This window comes from Hemiscyllium ocellatum, chromosome 45, assembly GCF_020745735.1.
Source record: "Hemiscyllium ocellatum isolate sHemOce1 chromosome 45, sHemOce1.pat.X.cur, whole genome shotgun sequence".
Classification (NCBI taxonomy): domain Eukaryota; kingdom Metazoa; phylum Chordata; class Chondrichthyes; order Orectolobiformes; family Hemiscylliidae; genus Hemiscyllium; species Hemiscyllium ocellatum.
In genome coordinates this window covers 5,606,446-5,626,962 of record NC_083445.1, presented here as the reverse complement: position 1 = coordinate 5,626,962, position 20,517 = coordinate 5,606,446, and the positions used below count along the sequence as shown (strand labels likewise).

The window sequence follows — 20,517 nt, the reverse complement described above, 5'->3', positions numbered from 1 at the left end:
TGGGCCATCAGTTTGTAGACTCTTTTCAGACTGAGGAGTTCCAAGCTCAGCCCAACTCCTGGTCGCAGAACTGCTCCTCGGTCGGTAATTCACAACCTGGCAGCTGAGGGGGCTGTCTGCTGTGTGAAACACAATCCTGGCCATGCTTGTATGATAGAGGCACTGCAGTGAGATTGAGGTTAGAAGGTGTGTTGTGGCAGAACCATAAAAGGCCACTGTTTAATAAAAGAAGGTACAACAACAGGTAAAGGATTTTCACAAGAATGCTTTATAAAACTCAGTCTTCACATTGTTTCCTATTTGAAATAAAACAATTTCAAATCCAATTGCTGTTTTCACTGATCCCTGACTCTTCTGGGAAATGCTGGATGTTTAAGATGATGGACCCAAGGAAATGGAAAAACCTTTAGTTTTCTCCACGGCATCTGACTGAGTCTAATACAGAAACAAATACTCCTGTACCCTTGCAGTTCTGATAATTCTGCAACATCTTACATTTTCCCCAGTCCCCCTGCTATAGGAATGATGTTGTTAAACTTGAGACCGCTCAGAAAAGATTTACAAGGATGTGACCAGGGTTGGAGGGCTTGAGCTACAGGGAGAGGCTGAATAGGCTGGATAAGGTAAATAGATAAGGTCATTTTCCTAGGGTAGAGGAGTTCAAAATTAAAAAACATAGTTTAGGGTGAGAGGGGAATGATTTGAAAGGGACCCAAGGGCCAATTTTTTTCACGCAGAGGGTGGTGCTTGTATGGAATGAGCTGCCAGAGGAAGTGGTGGAGGTTGGTACAATTACAATATTTAAAAGGCATCTGGATTGGTACATGAATAGGAAGGGTTTAGAGAGATATGGGCCAAGTGCTGATAAATGGAACTAGATTAATTTGGATGTTAATTAATTAGGATATCTGGTTGGCATGGATGATTTGGACCGAAGGGTCTGTTTCCGTGCTGTCCATCTCTATGAGTCTATGAGTATAATGTCCCTCCTTTAATAGGACCACATCTTGTCTTCTGCAAAGTTTGGTGTTGTTCTTGTTAACGATGTTGCTGTTGTCTACTTATTCTCAAGGAGTGATGTTAATGTCTTTCGCTTCCTTTAAAGGGATGGGGCTAATATATTCACCTCCTGTTAAAGAAACAGATTTTCTGTAATATGTCTGCTTGAAAGAGTATTGCCATTGTATTTATATATGCGATCGCTGTTACGCCTTGTGTTGAGCTTGACACCTCGATTGATGTTCGTTTTGCTGTGGAGCACATTTTGCAACACATCAAGCCGCAGATTTCCAGCGTTAGCGTTCCCCACTAGGCTCCTTCGTGTCTTTTGCCTTTCGGTTGCTGAGAGACGGTGAGAGAAAGCAGACGGTGAGCTGTAAACGCAGAGGGTGAAATACAAGGGAAGCAGAGAAAACCTGAGCATGTCTCTCGGCAAATCAGCGGTCCCAAGTTGTTGGCCTCACTTACCAACCCCAACCACATCCCTATATTGCTAAACGCTGCTTCCATTATCAAACATGTGACTACAAGGTTTGTACATCTGTCCCTCATCCTATGGTTAAAAACCCTTTTGCAGTCCTTTATTCCAGTATAGTAACACTCAGAAGGTTTCTGCATTTAATAAGTGCCTCACCTGATCTCAGGAAATCTCAAAGCACTTCACAGCCAGTGATTAACTTTCAGTTTGTAGGGATTGTACTAACGGAGGAAAGCTGGTTGTTGTAGCTAGGACAAACAGAAAGTGTAAGGATGACAGATTCATCTGTTTAATGTTGATTGAAGATAAACATTGGCCAGGTCCCTACAATGAATTGGCTGGCTCATCTTTGGGGTTGTGCCATTGGGTTTAGTGAGTGGAAAAGCTGTTGGGTAAATGTCTCGTCTTAAAAGCAGTGGCTCTAACAGAGGAGCAACACCCCACTGGGAGGTTCAGCCTCAACTATGAACTTAAACATAGAAGAAAACATACAGGAGTAGGCTATTCAGCCCTTCAAGCCCGTTCTGCCATTCAGTATGGAGGCTTTTAAAATCATGAGAGACATGGATGGGGTAAAGAGACAAAGGTCATTTCCCTGTGTTGGGCAGGTCCAGAACTAGAGGGCATAGGTTTAAGGTGAGAGGGAAACGATTTAAAAAGGGACCTAAGGGGCAACTTTTTCATCCAGATGGTGGTATGTGTATGGAATGAGCTGCCAGAGGAAGTGGTGGAGGCTGGTACAATTGCAACATTTAGATTAGATTAGATTACTTACAGTGTGGAAACAGGCCCTTCAGCCCAACAAGTCCACACCGACCCGTCAAAGTGCAACCCACCCATACCCCTACATTTACCCCTTATCTAACACTACGGGCAATTTAGCATGGCCAATTCACCTGACCCGCACATCTTTGGACTGTGGGAGGAAACCGGAGCACCCGGAGGAAACCCATGCAGACACGGGGAGAACGTGCAAACTCCACACAGTCAGTTGCCTGAGGCAGGAATTGAACCCGGGTCTCTGGTGCTGTGAGGCAGCAGTGCTAACCACTGTGCCACCGTGCCTCCCAAAGGCATCTGGATGGGTAAATGAGTAGGAAAGGTTTGGAGAGATATGGGCCAAGTGCTGGCAAGTGGGACTAGATTAATTTAGGATATCTGGTCAGCATGGACGAGTTGGACTGAAGGGTCTGTTTCCTTGCTGTATATCTGTATGACTCTGTGACTCCAAGTCTGTTCATTCCACTCAGTTTCCTGTTCCTGTTATCTCCCCCATACCCTTTGATCCCTTTATCCCCAAGAATTAAATCTGACCCCTTTTTGAAAGCGTTTAATGCTTTGGCCTCAACCACGTTCTGTTGGGAGAGCGTTCCATGGGCCAACCATTGTCAAAGGGAAGAAATCTCTCCTCAGCTAAGAAACCTGAACGCAGAGGTAAGTCCCAGCAGCCTGTGTGTAGGACCCAGACTGCACAGAGCCAAGTTGGCGGGTATTTAGGACGACTCCCCAGCCTCACCGTGACTTCCCTGAAAAGCTGCTGATTGTACCGATTCCAATTCTGCCTCGAGCTGCTGACCTTTCATTCAATTTCTCTCCTCCTCTGCAGACTCTTTTCCCAAGTCCCGAGGAAGGCTGGGAAATCTACAGCTCCGCCCAGGATCCGGATGGGAAGTGCATCTGTGCAGTGGTGGCCCAGCGGAGCATGTGCTCGCGGGATGCACGCAGTAAGCAACTCCGACAGCTGCTCGAGAAGGTACGGATGTGGGTGTTATCTAATAAAGGAGGGGGTGCAGGCTGACTAACCCCCAGACAGGGCATCCCACATCCCACCTCAGCTTACTTTCTCCAATTGTCTTAAAATCTGTGCCCCGCTAATTCTTCAGCTGAGGAGAAAGTCAAATCTCCACTGAATGTTCTCTCAGCTCAAGCTCAGACTGTGCAGTCTTGCCATCCCCTGTGACTGCAGTGCGTCTTCATTGCTATTATAATGGTACATCCCACTCCCGACATCCTCAGTGCCTTGTCACTGGTCAACCAAGCCAGCAGTCTTGAGAAGGCTTGTGTGCATCCTGCTGGTCTCTGCTTGAACCCAGACCCTTGTACATCATCCAAAGTTAGACTGGGTAACCCTCCCGGGAGCCATAGCAGACTTCTTAAATCATTGGTATGCTCATATATTAATGTAGGTCTTTGAAAGGCAGAGATGAAGTACTTTGCAGGTTAATTAACAGGCAGGAGTCAACGGAAAGTATATTATTATTTCATTTCTTCAGGGAATAATGTGTATATAGAAATGTTGACCTGGTTGGTTGCCAAATATCATTTAATTATCTCAATAATGTTGTTGATAATTTCTATATGCAGACAGTGTGGCAATTAAAATGAAATCTTCCCTTAGTTTAGTAAACAGTCCTCTGTCTAGAGTGTTGTTTTATTTCGGTATGCTCTAGCTATGATACAGTTGTGCAGGGTCTGCACAGTTCAAGGAGGGAGAAAAGTGAGGACTGCAGACGCTGGAGATCTGAGTCAAGAGTGCTGGAAAAGCACGGCAGGTCAGGCAGCATCCGAGGAGCAGGAGAATCGATATTTCAGGTGGGAGGGGGAGCCCAGTGTCCCTGTCCACAGTTCTGTCATTTGAGAAGGAGGTGGGATTTGGGGTATTGGCCGTTTTGCATTTTGTTACCCATCATTTCTTGCCCTTGAAGTAAGTGGCTTGCTCGGCAGTTCATTACAGAGGAAAGCTATGATTTAACCACAAGTTGCTGTGGGTCTGGAGTCATATGTCGGCCAGACCAGGTAAGGATGGCAGATTTCCTTCACTGAAGACTGTTGGTGTGTGTCGTCAGTCTGTTACTGGATCTCAGTTAGGTGATCGCTTGACAGAAGTTAAAGACAAAAATGGAATCACTCCTTCATCAAGACAACAAAGAAATGTTTCAGTTACTAAACGTTAAAACGATTCTTGAGATTGAAAAGTCAAAGTTACCATAGTCCCAGAAAACCATAGATCAAAACCATAGGGGCTCTTGTGGTGCAGTGATAGTATCCCTACCTCTGAGCTAGAAGGACTGGGTTCAAGACCCACTCAATCCAGGGGAGTTTGTCTAAACACGTTGATTTTAGCACGGTGGCACAGTGGTTAGCACTGCTGTCTCACAGCGCCAGGGACCTGGGTTCAATTCCCGCCTCAGGTGACTGACTGTGTCGAGTTTGCACGTTCTCCCCGTGTCTGCATGGGTTTCCTCCGGGTGCTCCGGTTTCCTCCCACAGTCCAAAGATGTGTGGGTCAGGTGAATTGGCCATGCTAAATTGCCTGTAGTGTTAGGTAAGGGGTAAATGTAGGGGTATGGGTGGGTTGCGCTTCGGCGGGTCGGTGAGGACTTGTTGGGCCGAAGGGCCTGTTTCCACACTGTAAGTAATCTAATGAGAAAAAAATATTCAGAAGTGTTATGAGACATCCCTAGTGCAGGTGGGACTTGAATCTGGGCCTCCTGGCTATGAGATAGAGACAGTATCATTGTCTCTCAAGTGTCCCCCCAGACCGCTCTCATTAGGAGAGATGACTGGTGCTGAGATTAGTCTAAAAGTCACAGTAATTACCAGGGCGTGTTAATGCTCATCTGTTCAATGCCACTGCCTACAGATTGCATCAGGAAGGTTTTATTTTATAGAGGGCTCTCACTCTGTGAGAACCAGTACAAGTAAAGTCTCACTGACTCTCACACAGCACAGAAGGAGGCCATTCAGCCCATTGTCTCTGCTTTGGTCAACATCGATCTGACTGCACTGATCCTATTTCAGCACCGCTGGATCCTATGGCAATGTAAATGAATAATTAAATACTGCTTAAACATTACAAAGTATTCTGACTCAATTACTCTTTTCAGGTAACCTGCTCCTGAATCTCACTACCCACCGGGTGAAAAGGTTCTCCTCAAATGTTCTTTTAGCTTTCTACCTCGATGGTCCCTGCTTATTAACCCCTGACTAATGGAAAAAGTGCCTCCCTCTCCCCCCTATTTGTGCCCCTCATAATCTAACTCACCTCTGTCAGGTCCCCTCTCAACCTTCGCTGTTCCAGTGAAAACCACCCCGACCTTTCCAACCTTTCTTCAAATCACAGACCCTCCAGTCCATACAGCATCCTGGTAAATCCCCTGGGCTCCTTCTCCAGTGTCATCACATCCTCCATGTAATCTGATGACAAGAACCACACAGTACTCCAGTGATGGACTGACCAGTGCTTTACACAGTTCCAGTATGACTTCCCTACTCTTCTAAGTAATGCCACAGCTAATGAAGGCAAGTGTGCCATTTGTTTTCTCAACCATTCTATCTCTCTGCCTTGCTACTTTCAGCGATCTGTGGATATACACACCAACATTGCCTCTGATCTTCAGTATTTTCCAAGGTCACACGTTCACAATGTAATCTCTGGTCTTGTTAGCCTTCCACAAGTGAATGACCTCACCCTCTTAGAGTTATATAACATAGAAACAGACCTTTTGGTTCAACTCATCTGTGCAGACCAGACACTGCAATCTGACTTAGTCTCATTTGCCAGCATTGAGCCCATGTCTCTCTAAACCCTTCCTATTCATCCAGGTGTTTTTTATATGTTGTTTTCCCTCTCAACTTAAACCTATGCTTCTAGTTTCTCACCCACCCTGGGTAAGACAATTCACCCTGTTCATGCCCCTCATGATTTTATAAACCCCTATAAGGTCACCCCCTCAGCCTGTGACACTCCAGGGAAAATAGCCCCAACCTATTCAGCCTCTCCCAACAGCTCAACCCAACCCCCAACACCCCCCTCCCTCCTCGCCAGGTGGACTTCCATTTTACTACTGATCTGACCACTCTTTTACTATCTTCCTGTAGACAATCAGTACCAGGGTATCTGATACCTCATCCTTTACCTTGCTCAACAGCCTGGGATACAACACATCCCGATCTGCAGAGTTTATCTGCTGAACACACTCATACCTTCCCTCTCTGTGTGATGATTTCTTCTAATATTTCGCAGTCCTTCACAAGTATATATTTGCTCTGTACTCTTTCTGTTTGCGCCTTGAATGTCTCCTATCGCGCTGATAGTTTTATTAACAAGCACCTGCTTCCGGTCTGTTTGAACTAAATCGTATTTTACCTTAGTAAAAGTAACTTTTGCCCGGATTCAAATTTTTATTCCTGGCCCATCCTTATCAATAACTGTCCTAATTTTGACTGAGTTAGGCTCACAATCTCCATTGAAATGTATTCCACCTGCCCAGGGCAATTTCCAACATTGATCCAGAACATGACTCCTCCCTTGTTGGGTTTTCTACCTAATGGCAAAAACAGTTCCCCTGAATGCAACTTAAGAAACTTTCCCCTCCTCTACCTTACACAATAAAGCCTAAACTTTGATGTATTGAACCCTCAGTATCTGCCATTATCCTCCTCCTTCTTAATCATAACCATTTTGGCCTTTGACATTCAGGATTACCTGGTCTTGCCCTTTGTTGTACTGTGAGCCCTGTTTAGCTTATCCTTGCCCTATAGTGACTGGTGAAAATGTGTTGCTGGTCAAAGCACAGCAGGCCAGGCAGCATCTCAGGAATAGAGAATTCGACGTTTCGAGCATAAGCCCTTCATCAGGAAAGAAGGGCTTATGCTCGAAACGTCGAATTCTCTATTCCTGAGATGCTGCCTGGCCTGCTGTGCTTTGACCAGCAACACATTTTCAGCTGTGATCTCCAGCATCTGCAGACCTCATTTTTTACTATAGTGACTGGGCTTGTCCTGAAATTCCCTTCCTTTCTCCTTTCTATCCTATCTCCAACCAGTTGGGCTGAATGGCCACTTTCTGTGCGAGCAATTACACTCTGGAGATGGGGGAGGACAGAGCAGCTTTCATGATTGTTGAGGCTCCTACACCAGTGTGGAGGCAGGAGGTAGTTTTGGAGTTGGGTTTTACACACCCTCACCTCTCTCCCGAGTGTGGACTGGGTAGAGGCAGTGATGCCAGTGTAGACAGGTTGACAGAGTGCGAGAAGGGGGGGTGTGAGGGGTGCACCTTGCCTGTCACTGGGTATTTTAACGGCCCTGACAGACTGGTTCCTTGAGGAAACCCAGACTGACACGCAGTCCCGGTAGTGGCCACTTCTCCCAGTGGCGCTGCTGGGACAGGAGAGCTGCCAGCTGTCTGACTGACCAGCAGGCGTCACTTCCTCCCAATTACGGCCAGAACCCCCACCCTGAGGTAAATTAACGGTCCTCCAGTTGCTATGGGGTGACCTGGTCACATGGAGGTAGGTGTAGAATTCTCCCAGATCCCTTCCAAGTTGCAAACAATTCCTGAGCCAAGCTTCTCAATCATTTCCAACTCTGTAACGCACTAATTAATCTAATCCCTTCACAGCTCTGTATAATTTCCCAAGAATAATTGCTTTCCCAATCAGTTTAACTGGGCAGATTTACAATGGATCATCTCCTTTCTATTTCTTACATGGGTTTGGCTTCTCAGCTGTGGGATGGGGCCACTTGCTCTGCATAACGTCTGGGCCTTATTGCTATCCAACAATAGACTTCATCATTGGTTGAGGGCTAAACCACCACCAGTAGTGCGACTTCAAGAGAGTGGTAAGGGCGTGGAATGCCCTGCCTGTCAGTGTAGTTAACCCAGCCACATTAGGGAAATTTAAACAATCCTTGGATAAGTACATGGATGATGATGAGCTAGTGTAGGGGAATGGGCTTAGATTAGTTCACAGGTCAGCGCAACATCGAGGGGCTGTTCTGCGCTGTATTGTTTTATGTTCTATATTCAAAACGTGGATGCTCAACGGATTGGAATGAGAGCATTGATATTTTGGAGGGTTGTGGGGCTGGAGGAGATTGTGGGGACAGGTATCTTGTAAATTGGCCACACATTTTAGTATTGTAGCGATGATGTGTCTGGCCAAAGCTTTCCTGTCTTTGGGAATTCCACCCTCCTCAGCTTTCTGAATTCGACCGGTATCAGTGCTGTGAAGAAGCATGGTTTCATGATCATTGCTGGAGGTTATTTTCAGGATACTTGTTCATTGTCAACGATCAGCAAAGAGGGATCTGCTCTATTTGGGGCCAATTAGTTAACGGACAAGATTTTCATAATACGTTGGTGACATATGTAGCCGTCAGAGACTGGAATCTGTAATTATGTTGAGATAGCAATGACAGCTGGCCTGCTGAAACTTAATAGCCAAAAGAAAAGGCAATGCTAATAAGCATCATCAGAGTTACATCCACCTGCACCAATTGTCTCACGTCAATCACAACATTAAATTCAGAATTTCAGCATCATTTTCCGCAATTCACAATGTCAAAGCTTATGAATTCAAATTTCCTTCTCCTTAATTCCCATCAGACTGAATTCCAATCAGTGAAATTCCAAAGATCGAAATCTCTTCACTTTCCCCCTTTATCCTCCAAAATATTCGACCATTCGGACCCATTGCTTGGTTTCATAACGGATTAGCCCTTTCTCACTCACCCCTCAACCTCAGTCAGAATTCAGCGAGAGAATTGGTTCCCGTTGTGTTGACTTCTCCCGGATCCCTTCCGACTGGCTCCATTTTTGCAGGCAATTCCTGAGCCAGGCTTCTCAATCATTCCCAACTCCGCAACACTAATTAATCTAATCCCTTCACCGCTATATATCATTTTCCAAGAATGATTTTTTTTCCCCCATTCAGCTGAATTGGACAGATTTACAAAGGATCATCCTCCATCTATTTCCGACATGAGCACATACAGCCAGACCAGCTGAGGTTCCTGCCTTTTTAACCTCACCCCTCACCTGAGGTGTGTTGACCCTCAGGTTAATCCTGCCACCAATCCTCTCTCTCTCCAGTGAGTGCTGCACTGTGGTCTGCTGGGACTAGGGCGAATTTTATATGACAACTGTGACGACAGTTCAAAAATGCTGTCAAGAAGTTTTTGCAAAGTTGGGAGGCTGTGAATAAAGCAAACCACTTTCCCCAATCTCAATGATTCACTCCCCCTGCTTGCACTCTTGCTCTCCCATCCCCTCATGTACGATAGCTCTCCCCTCACACGTGCTCACTGTTCCCCTCTCCTTCTCTCTGCCAGATTCTTTCTGCCCTGTCTTGTACTCTCACTCTCTAAACTGCTTGCTCTTCCTCCCCAGTGGCCAGCTTGCTCTCATGCTCCCCCTTTCTCTTTCCAAACCCTCCCCAGCTTGTTGAACGGATATTCCCTGGCTTCGGTCAATTCTAAAGTATTTCCATTTTGTAAAACCCCTACAGTGTGGAAATGGGCCATTTAGCAAGTCCACACCAGCCCTTGGAAGAATATCCCACCCAGAGCCATTCCTCTACCCTATTAGTCCATCTAGGGTGGCATGGTGGCTCAGTGGTTAGCAATGCTGCCTCGCAGCACCAGGGTCCTGGGTTCGATTCCCATCTGCCACTGTGTGGAGTTTGCACATTCTCCCTGTGTCAGTGTGGGTTTCCTCCAGGTTCTCCGGTTTCCTCCCAAAGATGTGCTGGTCAGGTGAATTGGCCATGCTAGATTGCCCGGTGTGTTAGTCAGGGGTAAATATAGGATAGGGGAATGGGTTTCTCTTCAGAGGGGTGGTGTGGACTTGTTGGGCCGAAGGGCCTGTTTCCACACTATGGAGAATCTAATCTAACATCTACCCCTGATAAATGCACCAAACCTACACATCCCAGAACACCTTGGGCAATTTAGCGTGGCCATTTCACCCAACCTGCATATCTTTGGACTGTGGGAGGAAACCCACGCAGACATGGAGAGAATGTGCAAACTCCACACAGACAGTCACCTGAGGCTGGAATCGAACTCGGGTCCCTGGTGCTGTGAGGCAGCAGGGCTAACCACTGAGCCACCGCGCCATGTACCAAAAGTGTGTAGAATGTGAGAACTATCCAAACTTCCTTCCTTTAAATCAATTGTGTAATTTCTCACAATGTCAGATACAGCAAGTTCCTAAAACTGATTGTTTCTTCATTAAGATGAGGTATTCATCATCGTGTGAATTTGACTTTAAAATGCAACCCTTCACACTGTGCAGTTATAGAAAACATAGAATGTTTACGGTACCAGGAAGCCATTTGGTCCTTTAGGTCTATGCTGACCTGAAATAAGGCTAACCAGCCCTTTCCCACCAGTCAGCTCCTGGTCTATCACTGGCAGTGTTCCAGTTCATGTCCAGCGTTATTTAAATGTAATGAGAGAGTTTGCTTATACCACCCTTTCAGACAATAAGTTCCAGACCCCCACCACACTCTGGGTGAAAACAAATCCTCTTTAATTTCCCTCTAAACCTCCAGCAATGATTGTCAATCTGTTCCCTTGGTTAGCCATTGCTCTGCCAAGGAAGTATTTAATCTATCTGGGCACCTCCTAGTTATAAATACTTTGATTTCATCTTTCCTCTCTCTCTTCTGTTTCAGGGGAGACGCCTATCTAATCTTCTCTGACATAAAATTCTGCTTTCTTGGCAACGTCCTTTAGTGCCCTCTCAATTGCAATAACATCTGAAAAATTCCAGTTCTGAAAAAGACTCATTCTGGACTCAAAACGTTATATCTGCTTTCTCTCTCCATAGATGCTGCCAGACCTGCTGAGCTTCTCCAGGCATTCACTGAGTTTGTTTCAGATTTCCAGCCTCTGTGATAACTTGTTTTCATTTCCAGTTATGTTAGAATTTAGAAAAATGAGAGGTTATCTTACTGAAACATATGAGATGCTTGAGAGTTCTGAACAAGGCAGGTGCTAAAAGGGTATGTTCCCTTGTGGTGAAGAGGAGAGTGAGGGGACACATTTGAAGAATAAGAGGTCTCCTCTTTAAGATGAAGATTTTTTCTCTCTCTCAGTCAGTCTATCGAATGCTCTTCACCAGAAAGCAGAGCAGGCTGGGTCATTAAATATATTCATATATGAAAAGTCATGGAGTTATAGAGATGTATAGCACAGAAACAGACCCTCTGGTCCAACTCGTCCGTGCCAATCAGATATCCTAAATTAATCTAGTCCCATTTCCCAACATTTACCCATATCCCTCCAAATCCAAATGCCTTTTAAATGCTGTAATTGCATCAGCCCTCACCATTTCCTCTTGCAGCACATTCCATACTCGCACCACCCTCTGTGTGAAAACATTGCCCTTAAGTTCCTTTTAAATCTTTCCCCTCTCACCTTAAATCTTTGCCTTCTTGTCCTGGACCCCCACCCCAGGGAAATGATCTTGTCTATTTATCCTATCCATGCCCCTCATGATTTTATAAACCACAACAAGGTCACCCCTCAGCCTCCGACGCTCCAGGGAAAGCAGCCCCAGCCTATTCAGCCCCTCCCTGTAGCTCAAACTCTCCAACCCTGGCAACATCCTTTTCTGAATCCTTTCAGATTGCACCACATCCTTCCTCAAGCGGGCGGACCTGAATTGAACATGGTATTGCAAAAGTGCACCAACCAATGTTCTGTCCAGCCACAACAATGACCTCCCAACTCCTGTACCCAAATTCAGAGTTGAGTTCATTGGATTTATGATGGACAAGGGAGTCAAATATTAAGGGGGGGGGGTGATAGACAAGAAAGTGAAAGTGAGACCACAATGACAGCCATGGTATTATAGAATAATGGGGCAGATTGGAGGGTCAAATCTTCTGCTTCTAAATCTTATGACCATTTGAAGCTGCTCACTCATCTGCAGCTGGGGAGAGGTGATGGTCTAGTGATGTTATTGGTGAACGTTTAATCCAGAGATTCGGGGGACCTGGGTTCAAATCCCACCAGGGCAGATGATGTAATTTGAATTCAATAAAAAAATCTGCTATTACACATCTAATGATGATCATGAAACTGTTGACAATTATTCGGGAAGGAAATCTGCTGTCCTTACCTGGTTTGACCTACATGTGACTCCAGACCCAAAGCAATGTGTTTGATTGTTAACTGTTCTCTGGCAATTAGGGATGGGCTACAAATGTTGGCCGAACTCATCCTGTGGACTAATATATTTTTAAAAACGCATTGGTTAAAGCTGATGCTTTAGCGCCTGCTTTCTTTGCATCCATTTAAGTAATTTCAGACAATGAAGCATTGCAATAGTCAGGAACTTCTGACTGTGGCCACTTTGACTGTCAAAACATGTTAGCTCATTAACATGCGCATAAAGTGGCCTCAGCTGCTGGCCTGTGAGATATCCCGTTCCAATTTCCCGTCCTCCCAGTCTATTTACGCTGTGCTGCCGAGGTGCTGATATGTCAGTGCAGATCACACGTTGGAAAGAGCGTCAGCTCCTCATTAAAATCGGCAGAAGCCTTTTCAATCACAGTCAGCCCGCGTTGCAGTGCCCTCCGAAAAAGAGATGGAACTAATGCAAAAACTTTCACCGTGAACCACTCTTTAAGGGAGGGAGACAAAACGTTCGAAGATCTTACGAGAGGCTTGAGACAGGGCTGGCAGTTGATGGGGAATGGTCAAATCTCTTAGATTCTTGTTTCTGGCATGAAAGGAGACCATTTGGCCTCTGTGCTCTGCTGGCCCTCCCGAGTGCAATCAAGTCAATCCCACTTCCCTGCTCTCTCCCCACAGCCCCTGCCAATTTATTCTCTTCCTGTGCCTGTCCAAGTTCCTTTCAAAATCATCACGGGGGCTACCTTCAGCAAAAGCTGTAAACAGGCAGGTTGGCAGTTCAACACAGCCATATTGAATTTGCTAAGCCTGAGTACCATAGTCAAAGCATAAACCATTGCCAGTTCCACTGCAGCTCCAGAGAGCAGTGTTTGTCAGTGATTAAGACCACTGTTGGAGTGACCACATGGCATCTTACTACCACTCTGCTGGAATTGTTAGCATCAAGCTGTGAATTTACCCCACACACACCATCACTCTGACCTTTTACCTCGTCCCACCTCTCCTCGCACACACTGTCATCCTGACTTACCAGCCAACCTCACCTCCCCCAAACCGTCGCTCTGACCTTTCACCCCATCATCCCAAATCCCATCACCCAACCTGTAATTTAGACTTGATGTGAATTTCACCTTGGGTTGTGTCGGAATGACAGATGAACCACCCAGATTCCGCCAACATGTTTTCATCATGAATGTTGTAAATGGTGTGATAATATCCAGATAGTTTGTTTTTTGTTGTGACATTCGTTAAGGGATAGATATTGACCAGGGCATTGTGGAGAATCACCCCACACCTTTCCAAAATGGCATCATGGGATCTTTCACATTCAGTTTGATCAAGCAAACGAGGTTTTGATTTGAAATCTCATCTAACGGTACATCGAACACATGTTCATCGGCCTGTAGACAAGGATGACTCTGTTCCACTCTCAGGGTATGTCTGTACAGACTGATGTGGTTACCACAGACTCTGGTGCACTTGGAGCAGAAGGTGGTCATGGGAAGAAGTGGGTGGGGCATTGGTGTGCTAACATGCTACTTTTTCCTGGTTTCCACTTATTCCCCATAGCAACCCTTGAGGTGCTCCATACCTTTGTGGATGGTACCCCTGCATTTTGCATGGTTTGGGACAATGATTTCCAGGTGTCTGTGGGAATGCCACACTTTTAACAGTGCCATGCTTGCTAAGTTAGCAGCCTACAGTGTGGAAGCAGGCCATTCAGCCCATTGAGTCCATGGCAGTCCACCCGACCTGTACAAGGCCTGCATTTCTCATGGATGCCCAGGCTAATCCAGCTAGCCTGCCCACTGGGTGGGCAAACTAGTGCGGCCAAACCACCTAACCTGCACATCTCTGAAGGAAACCCGAGCACCCAGAGGGAACCCACACAGACACGCAGAGAATGAGATTGTCCACCTGAGGATGGAATCGAACCTCGGTACTTGGTACTGTGAGGCTGAAGTGCTAACCACCAAGCCAACATGGTTCTTATTTGCTAAAGAACTTGGATGGGACTTGAACCCAGGACTGTGTGCTTCAAAGATGTGCTACGCCTAATTACTTGCCACAGATGCATTCAAGCAAAATACATTGCAATGACAACATAGTTTACAAGCCCAACATGTGTTCCGCTGTTTTTAATAACAATGAATTATCTTAAGATGCTGTTCAGCCAAGCCATTATATGCAGGAGGCTTTACTAATAATCAGTATCTGGGTTTCAAAATAAGTCTCAAACGTAGAGTTACAAGATGCTGAATTAATATCAGGCAAGGAATTGATTAATTTTGAAAATACCAGTGATGTAATCACAATTAGTGAGGATTTGTGAATCGTCAATAATATCCTAAAGAAAACACTAAAGATCATTTTCAATTATTACATTGAATTTACAACATAAAAAATGTGATTGGCCGATAACAGAATTCAAGAGGGAATTCAAGGGACATTTCTATATACTGAGTGCTGAGGATCTGGAATTGATTTCCACAGGGTTGAGGTGAATTTAAGAGATTAGATACCGTACAGTATGGAAACAGGCCCTTCAGCCCAACAAGTCCACACCGACCCTCCAAAGTGTAACCCACATTTACCCCTGACTAATGCATCTAACACTATGGGCAATTTAGCACTGCCAAAGCTACACATCTTTTGCATTGTGGGAGGAAACCCACGTAGACAAGGGGAGACTGTGCAAACTCCACAAAGACAGTCACTCTAGGTAGGAATCGAACCCGGGTCCCTGGGCACTGTGAGGCAGCAGTGTTAACCACTGAGCCACCATGCCACCCAGAGGAAGCTGGATAAACAACACAAGGCTGAAAGAAACCAGTAGATACACAGACAGGGTACAACAAGGGGGGAAGGTTCAAGTGAAGCCTCTTTCTGTACTTTGTTTTTATTTTGTCATGGGATGTGGATGTCACTGGTGAGAATTAATTATAATGACATCGGGCGGTTGAGAGTCAACCATATTGCTGTAGATCTGGAGTCACATGTAGTCCAGACCGAGTGAGGACAGCAGATTTCCTTCTTTAAAGGACATTAATGAGCCAGAGGTTTTTTTTTAACGGACGTCATCAATGGTTACACAGTCATCATTAAGGTGGCTATTTTGCTCTATATATATTTTTGAGAATTCAAATTCCACCATCTGCCATGGTGGGGTCTGAACCCATGTCCCTAGAACTTTGTTTTAAAGTTCCAGATCACCAGATTACTATACATCGCAGCCTACCCCAGAGTTACAGAGATAACGCTACCTAATCTGCCTTGTTAGATGATGTGGTTTTACTTTCTAGAAGATTATGTTCTACCTTCGTATCGTCTGTAACAATAATGTGATGGTAATGACCTGAGATGTGCTGCCTATGGAGCAGAGGGTGAGTAGAAGTGGAAAAGATGAATGATTTCAAAAGAAAATTGAATAGACATTTCTTAACAGATATATGATAGACAACGAATAGAGGGATACAGATTCTATAGAGACAAAAGATTTCTAGTTTGGCATGGCATCATGTGTCGGTACAGTCTTTGTGGGCCGAAGGGCCTGTTCCTATGCAGTACTGTTCTTTGTTTATTCCTTGACATTTGAAAGAAATAAACATGCAGGAACTAGGGGGATAGAGCAGAGAAATGAGATTGAATGATTGCTCTACAAAGAGCTGGCATGAACATGGTGGGCTGAATGGCAGCCCCAATGAGCTGTTATAACACAATAATCAATCCTCATTACTCTTAACTAGTTTGGAGTAGTAAAAATAAGTTCCTTTCCCTCAATGGTTTGCCTTAACAAAATGTGAGTTCCCCTACAGACAAAGCAAAAATATGTTTATATTTTCTGAAATACGGTGGCCATTAACAGCGACTGTTTCTATGTGAGCAAAGTATTGAAGATCAACAAGCATCAACATGAAAGACTAGTTAGTTGGAATTATTGTTCCAGTGCCTCTTTCTTTGGCAGCAGACTGAACAGTTATCCTAATGAGAATTCAACATTGCACTGTTGGAATAATTATTGGACCCTCAAGACTCATATGTTAAGAACCTGGCATTAGAATGCCCCAAAATTCACAGCTAACTCAGAATTCTGCTCGGCAAACTTCACATAACCAGTGTGGAAATGATGCCCTGCAATCTCCACCGTTTGTATTTTAGTAATAGCTGAGAATGGATTATCTTTCCCCCTTGTATTCGCGAATAAAAAGCAGTCTGTCCATGTTGGCAAATGTTGCGCAAAGACACTTTAACCTAGACAACTCAATATGATAGAAACAATCTGATTAATACAGATAGATCTTTCCTGGATTCCTTGTTTAAACTCAATACATCTCCCCAGCTGAGCACATTACAACAATCCTGCTTTTTTTTCAGATTCACATTCACTTTGGTCCCTTCAACTAGTGCAATCTCAAAGAGTTGGACAAAATTATTGGAAACCTTGTTTTTTGGCATTATGTCATGGATGTGATTTGTGTTTGAAAAATAATTAGTATTCAACTTTTTATCTATAACAGGACAGAAATATTTAGGTGCTTGGAGTAGACACATCAATGAATTAAAAGAAATTTGGACAGGCACTTTTTCTTTAGTTGTTTATTGGATGTTTGTAGCATTGGCTGACCTAACATTTCTTTCCTGTCCTAATTGCCCTGGAGAATATGGTGGTGAGTTGCCTTCTTGAACTACTGCAGTCCATTTGGTGTAGGGCCACCCACAATGCTGTTCGTGAGGGAGTTCCAGGATTTGGACCTAGCAACACTGAAGGAACAGTGATATATTTCCAAGTCAGGATGGTGAATGGCTTGAATTGGAACTTGCAGGTGGTGGTGTTCCCATATAACCGCTGCCCTTGACCTTTAATGTAGTAGAGAGCAAGGGTTTGCAAGCTGTCTGAGGAGCCTTGGTGAGTTTGTGCAGTACACCTTCAAGATGGTACAAACTGCTGCTATTGAGCACCAATGGGTGGAAAGAATGAATGATTGTGGATGTGGATATCAGTGAAGTGAGCTGATTTGTCCTGGATGGTGTCAAGCTTCTTGAGTGTTGTTGGAGCCACACTCATCCAGCAGAGTGGGGAGTATTCCATCACACTCCTGACTTGTGCCATGTTGATTATGGACAGGCTTTGGGGAGTCAGGAGATGAGTTACTCCCTGCAGAATCCATTGCCTGTAACCAGTTCTTATAGCTACAGTGTACATATGGTAAGCTCAGTTTCAGGTCATCAGGATATTGATAGTGGGGATTCAGTGATAGTGACACCAGTGAATACTAAGGGAGCGCAATGATTATATTTTCTCTTATTGGAGATGGTCATGATCTGGCACATGTGATGTGAATGTTATTCAAAGAAACAAACTTGTAAGTTTCCAGGTATAGGGCAGTGGGGCTTATTGGATTGTACTGTGTACAGCCACCTGAGACTTAATGGGTGAAATGACCTCTTTCTTCATGAAGTGCCTTTAACATAGTGTAACATTCCATGGTACTTCAGGAGAATTGCTCTCCTTAACTTCAAGCAGTTCATGTGAACTTTTACATCATACGTAAAATTATACAGGACTTGAGAACATAGGAAACAGAAGCCTGGGTGAGTCATTCAGCCCCTCAAGCTTTTGTGCCATTCAGCTAGATTGTGACTAATCTCCTCCCTCAATGCCATTTTTCTCAGAATAGTTTCAAAGTAAGACAGAGATGAGGAGGAATTTCTTCTTTGAGAGGGTAGTGAAATTATGGCAATCTTTACCAGACAGTGCTGTCAAGGTTGGGTCATTAAGCATATTCAAGATTGTGTTAGACAGATTTTTAATCAGTAAGGGAATCAAGGGTAATGGGGAAAAGGCAAGAAAGTGGAGTAGAGAATTACTGGATTATCAATGACCTCATTGAATGTGGATCAGATTCAATGGGCTGAATGGCCTTCTTCTGCTCCAGTATCTCATGGTCCTGCACTATCCCTTTGTCCCTTGATACCTTTAATATCTAGAATTCTCTATCTTTAACATAATCAGTGACTGTGCCTCCACAGCCTCTGTTGTAGAGAGTACAGGCTTACATCACAAAAACAGGCCATATGGTCCATCAGGTCTGTACCAATCTTATATGAGTCCTTGCACCCTCTTCTGCTAAGCATAGAATTTCAGGGCCAACATAGGAAACCTTGGTGTAATTTCTGAGTTGTTGACAATGATGAAGTGAAGAATGCTGCACTATGTTTTCAGAGTACATCAGGGGCTGTCAAAAATTACAAATGCAGTGTGGATTCACAGTGGACAGATTCATCCTTATGAAAAATTGGTGCTTGTGTCCATACCATGGTTCATAAATGGACTGTAAAAGCAGTAAAAGTAACATGGTCAAAGCAAAGACAAGCACCTCTGTGTCATCAGTCAGTAACTAGTTAATGATTGCTTTTTTTTCTGAAATGTTCCAGATAAAGCAGCTGATGGTTTTAAGTGTATCCTTTCGAAACATCTCTCATGAATAAACTGGTTCTGTGAAACACATACAACCGGCCAATTTAATTAGCACTCAAGGGATCATATCAGATTGCTGTGACTTTTGACAAGTGTGGTGTTCCTGATCTCACATTTGTCAATCTCTGGGCTTCAGTTGATCCCTTCCAACTTCCCACAGACAACCTGTGGACACAGGATTTACAACTTATCTGCAGATTTTCCATCTGGCTTTCCTCTCACTTCCTTCATAAAGCTAATCTATTTTTCATGCCTGATTCATAAGGTTTACAGTTACCTGGAAATTATTATCTTTGTTTGTTTTGGACTTCAGATGCCTTTTATCTTGTGAGCAGGTGGCAAATTTTATTAACCCTATTTACTTATTTTGGCAAAATCCCCTCAATTCAGAGCCAATCTGTTAAAATGTTCATCACTTTCTGTACTTTAGGCAAAACAGCCCCAACTTCACCAATTATGGACTTTTCTCACTCTAAAACATTCAGATAGCTTTCCCCCCTCACCCCCGCCTCACCCTCCCAACACTTTGAGACCATTCTTTGGTCTCAAAGCCAGAATTGAGCATGTTGCTCCAGATGAAACCTCAAAGCGAATTGGATATTTTGACTCCTAGAATCCAGACATTGTCAAAATGGGCCATTTTGCCCATTGAGTCCAGATTGACCCTCTCACCCAGATCTGACCCCTACCCTATCGCTGTAACCCTGTATTTCCCATGGCTAATCCACCTAACCTGTGCATCCATGGACACTATGGACAATATAACATTGATAGTCCATCTTACCTGCACATCTTTGGACTGGCAGGGAACAGATTCAGTCATGATTTTCAATATGGAATTGAATAAGCATTGAAGAGTAAAGATTTACAGAGGCTGCAGGAAAAAAACCCAGTTGGGCAGGACGTCTAAGTTGCTCTAAAAGACAGTCAGCATAAACCCAATGATCTGAAGCGTCTCCTATCATTCTAATTACACACTGGATAGCTTTTCTATATTTGTCATAGCTTTTAACTAAATTTAACTGAACTCCCAGGCCTTGTCCCTACAACCCTCTTAAAATTTTGGTTTACTGTAAATGCTTATGAATCGGTGAGTCAACCTCTTATTTTTGAGTCCAACATCTACTGATTCTCGTACATGCGTTTAAATTGACCCCCAAATCCTTCAGTGCCCTAATATCATGATCATTTTTAGGAGCTTGCTCAGTGGGGAAAGATCCGTTTTTTTAAAAAAAATTATTTTCATAATTGCTCTTTTCTGATCGAAATATCGAAAATGCCCAAAAGACAGCCCCGAGTGAACAATTCAATTCAGCACCATGGCCAGCAGCCCATTGCAGTGCAGACAACGATGGCTCCCTGCTTAATTCAGCACCATGGTCAACAGCCCATTGCAGTGCAGACAACGATGGCTCCATGCTGTATTCAGCACCATGGCCAGCAGCCCATTGCAGTGCAGACAACGATGGCTCCATGCTGAATTCAGCACCATGGCCAGCAGCCCATTGCAGTGCAGACAACGATGGCTCCATGCTGTATTCAGCACCATGGCCAGCAGCCCATTGCAGTGCAGACAACGATAGCTCCCTGCTGTATTCAGCACCATGGCCAGCAGCCCATTGCAGTGCAGTCA

The 20,517-nt window shown here is 44.5% G+C and overlaps 1 protein-coding gene across 5 annotated transcripts in view; it reads left to right on the top strand.

Moving 5' to 3' along the window:
• Positions 1-20,517, top strand: part of olfm2a (olfactomedin 2a) — a 294,040-nt gene that overhangs the window by 24,060 nt on the left and 249,463 nt on the right. For 3 of the 5 annotated variants that reach the window (XM_060854991.1, XM_060854990.1, XM_060854993.1), the window contains one exon: positions 3,084-3,230. In XM_060854991.1, the coding sequence (XP_060710974.1) occupies positions 3,084-3,230 (147 nt within the window). The remainder of the gene's footprint in view (positions 1-3,083; positions 3,231-20,517) is intronic. The other 2 variants (XM_060854992.1, XM_060854994.1) reach the window with 1 other exon arrangement.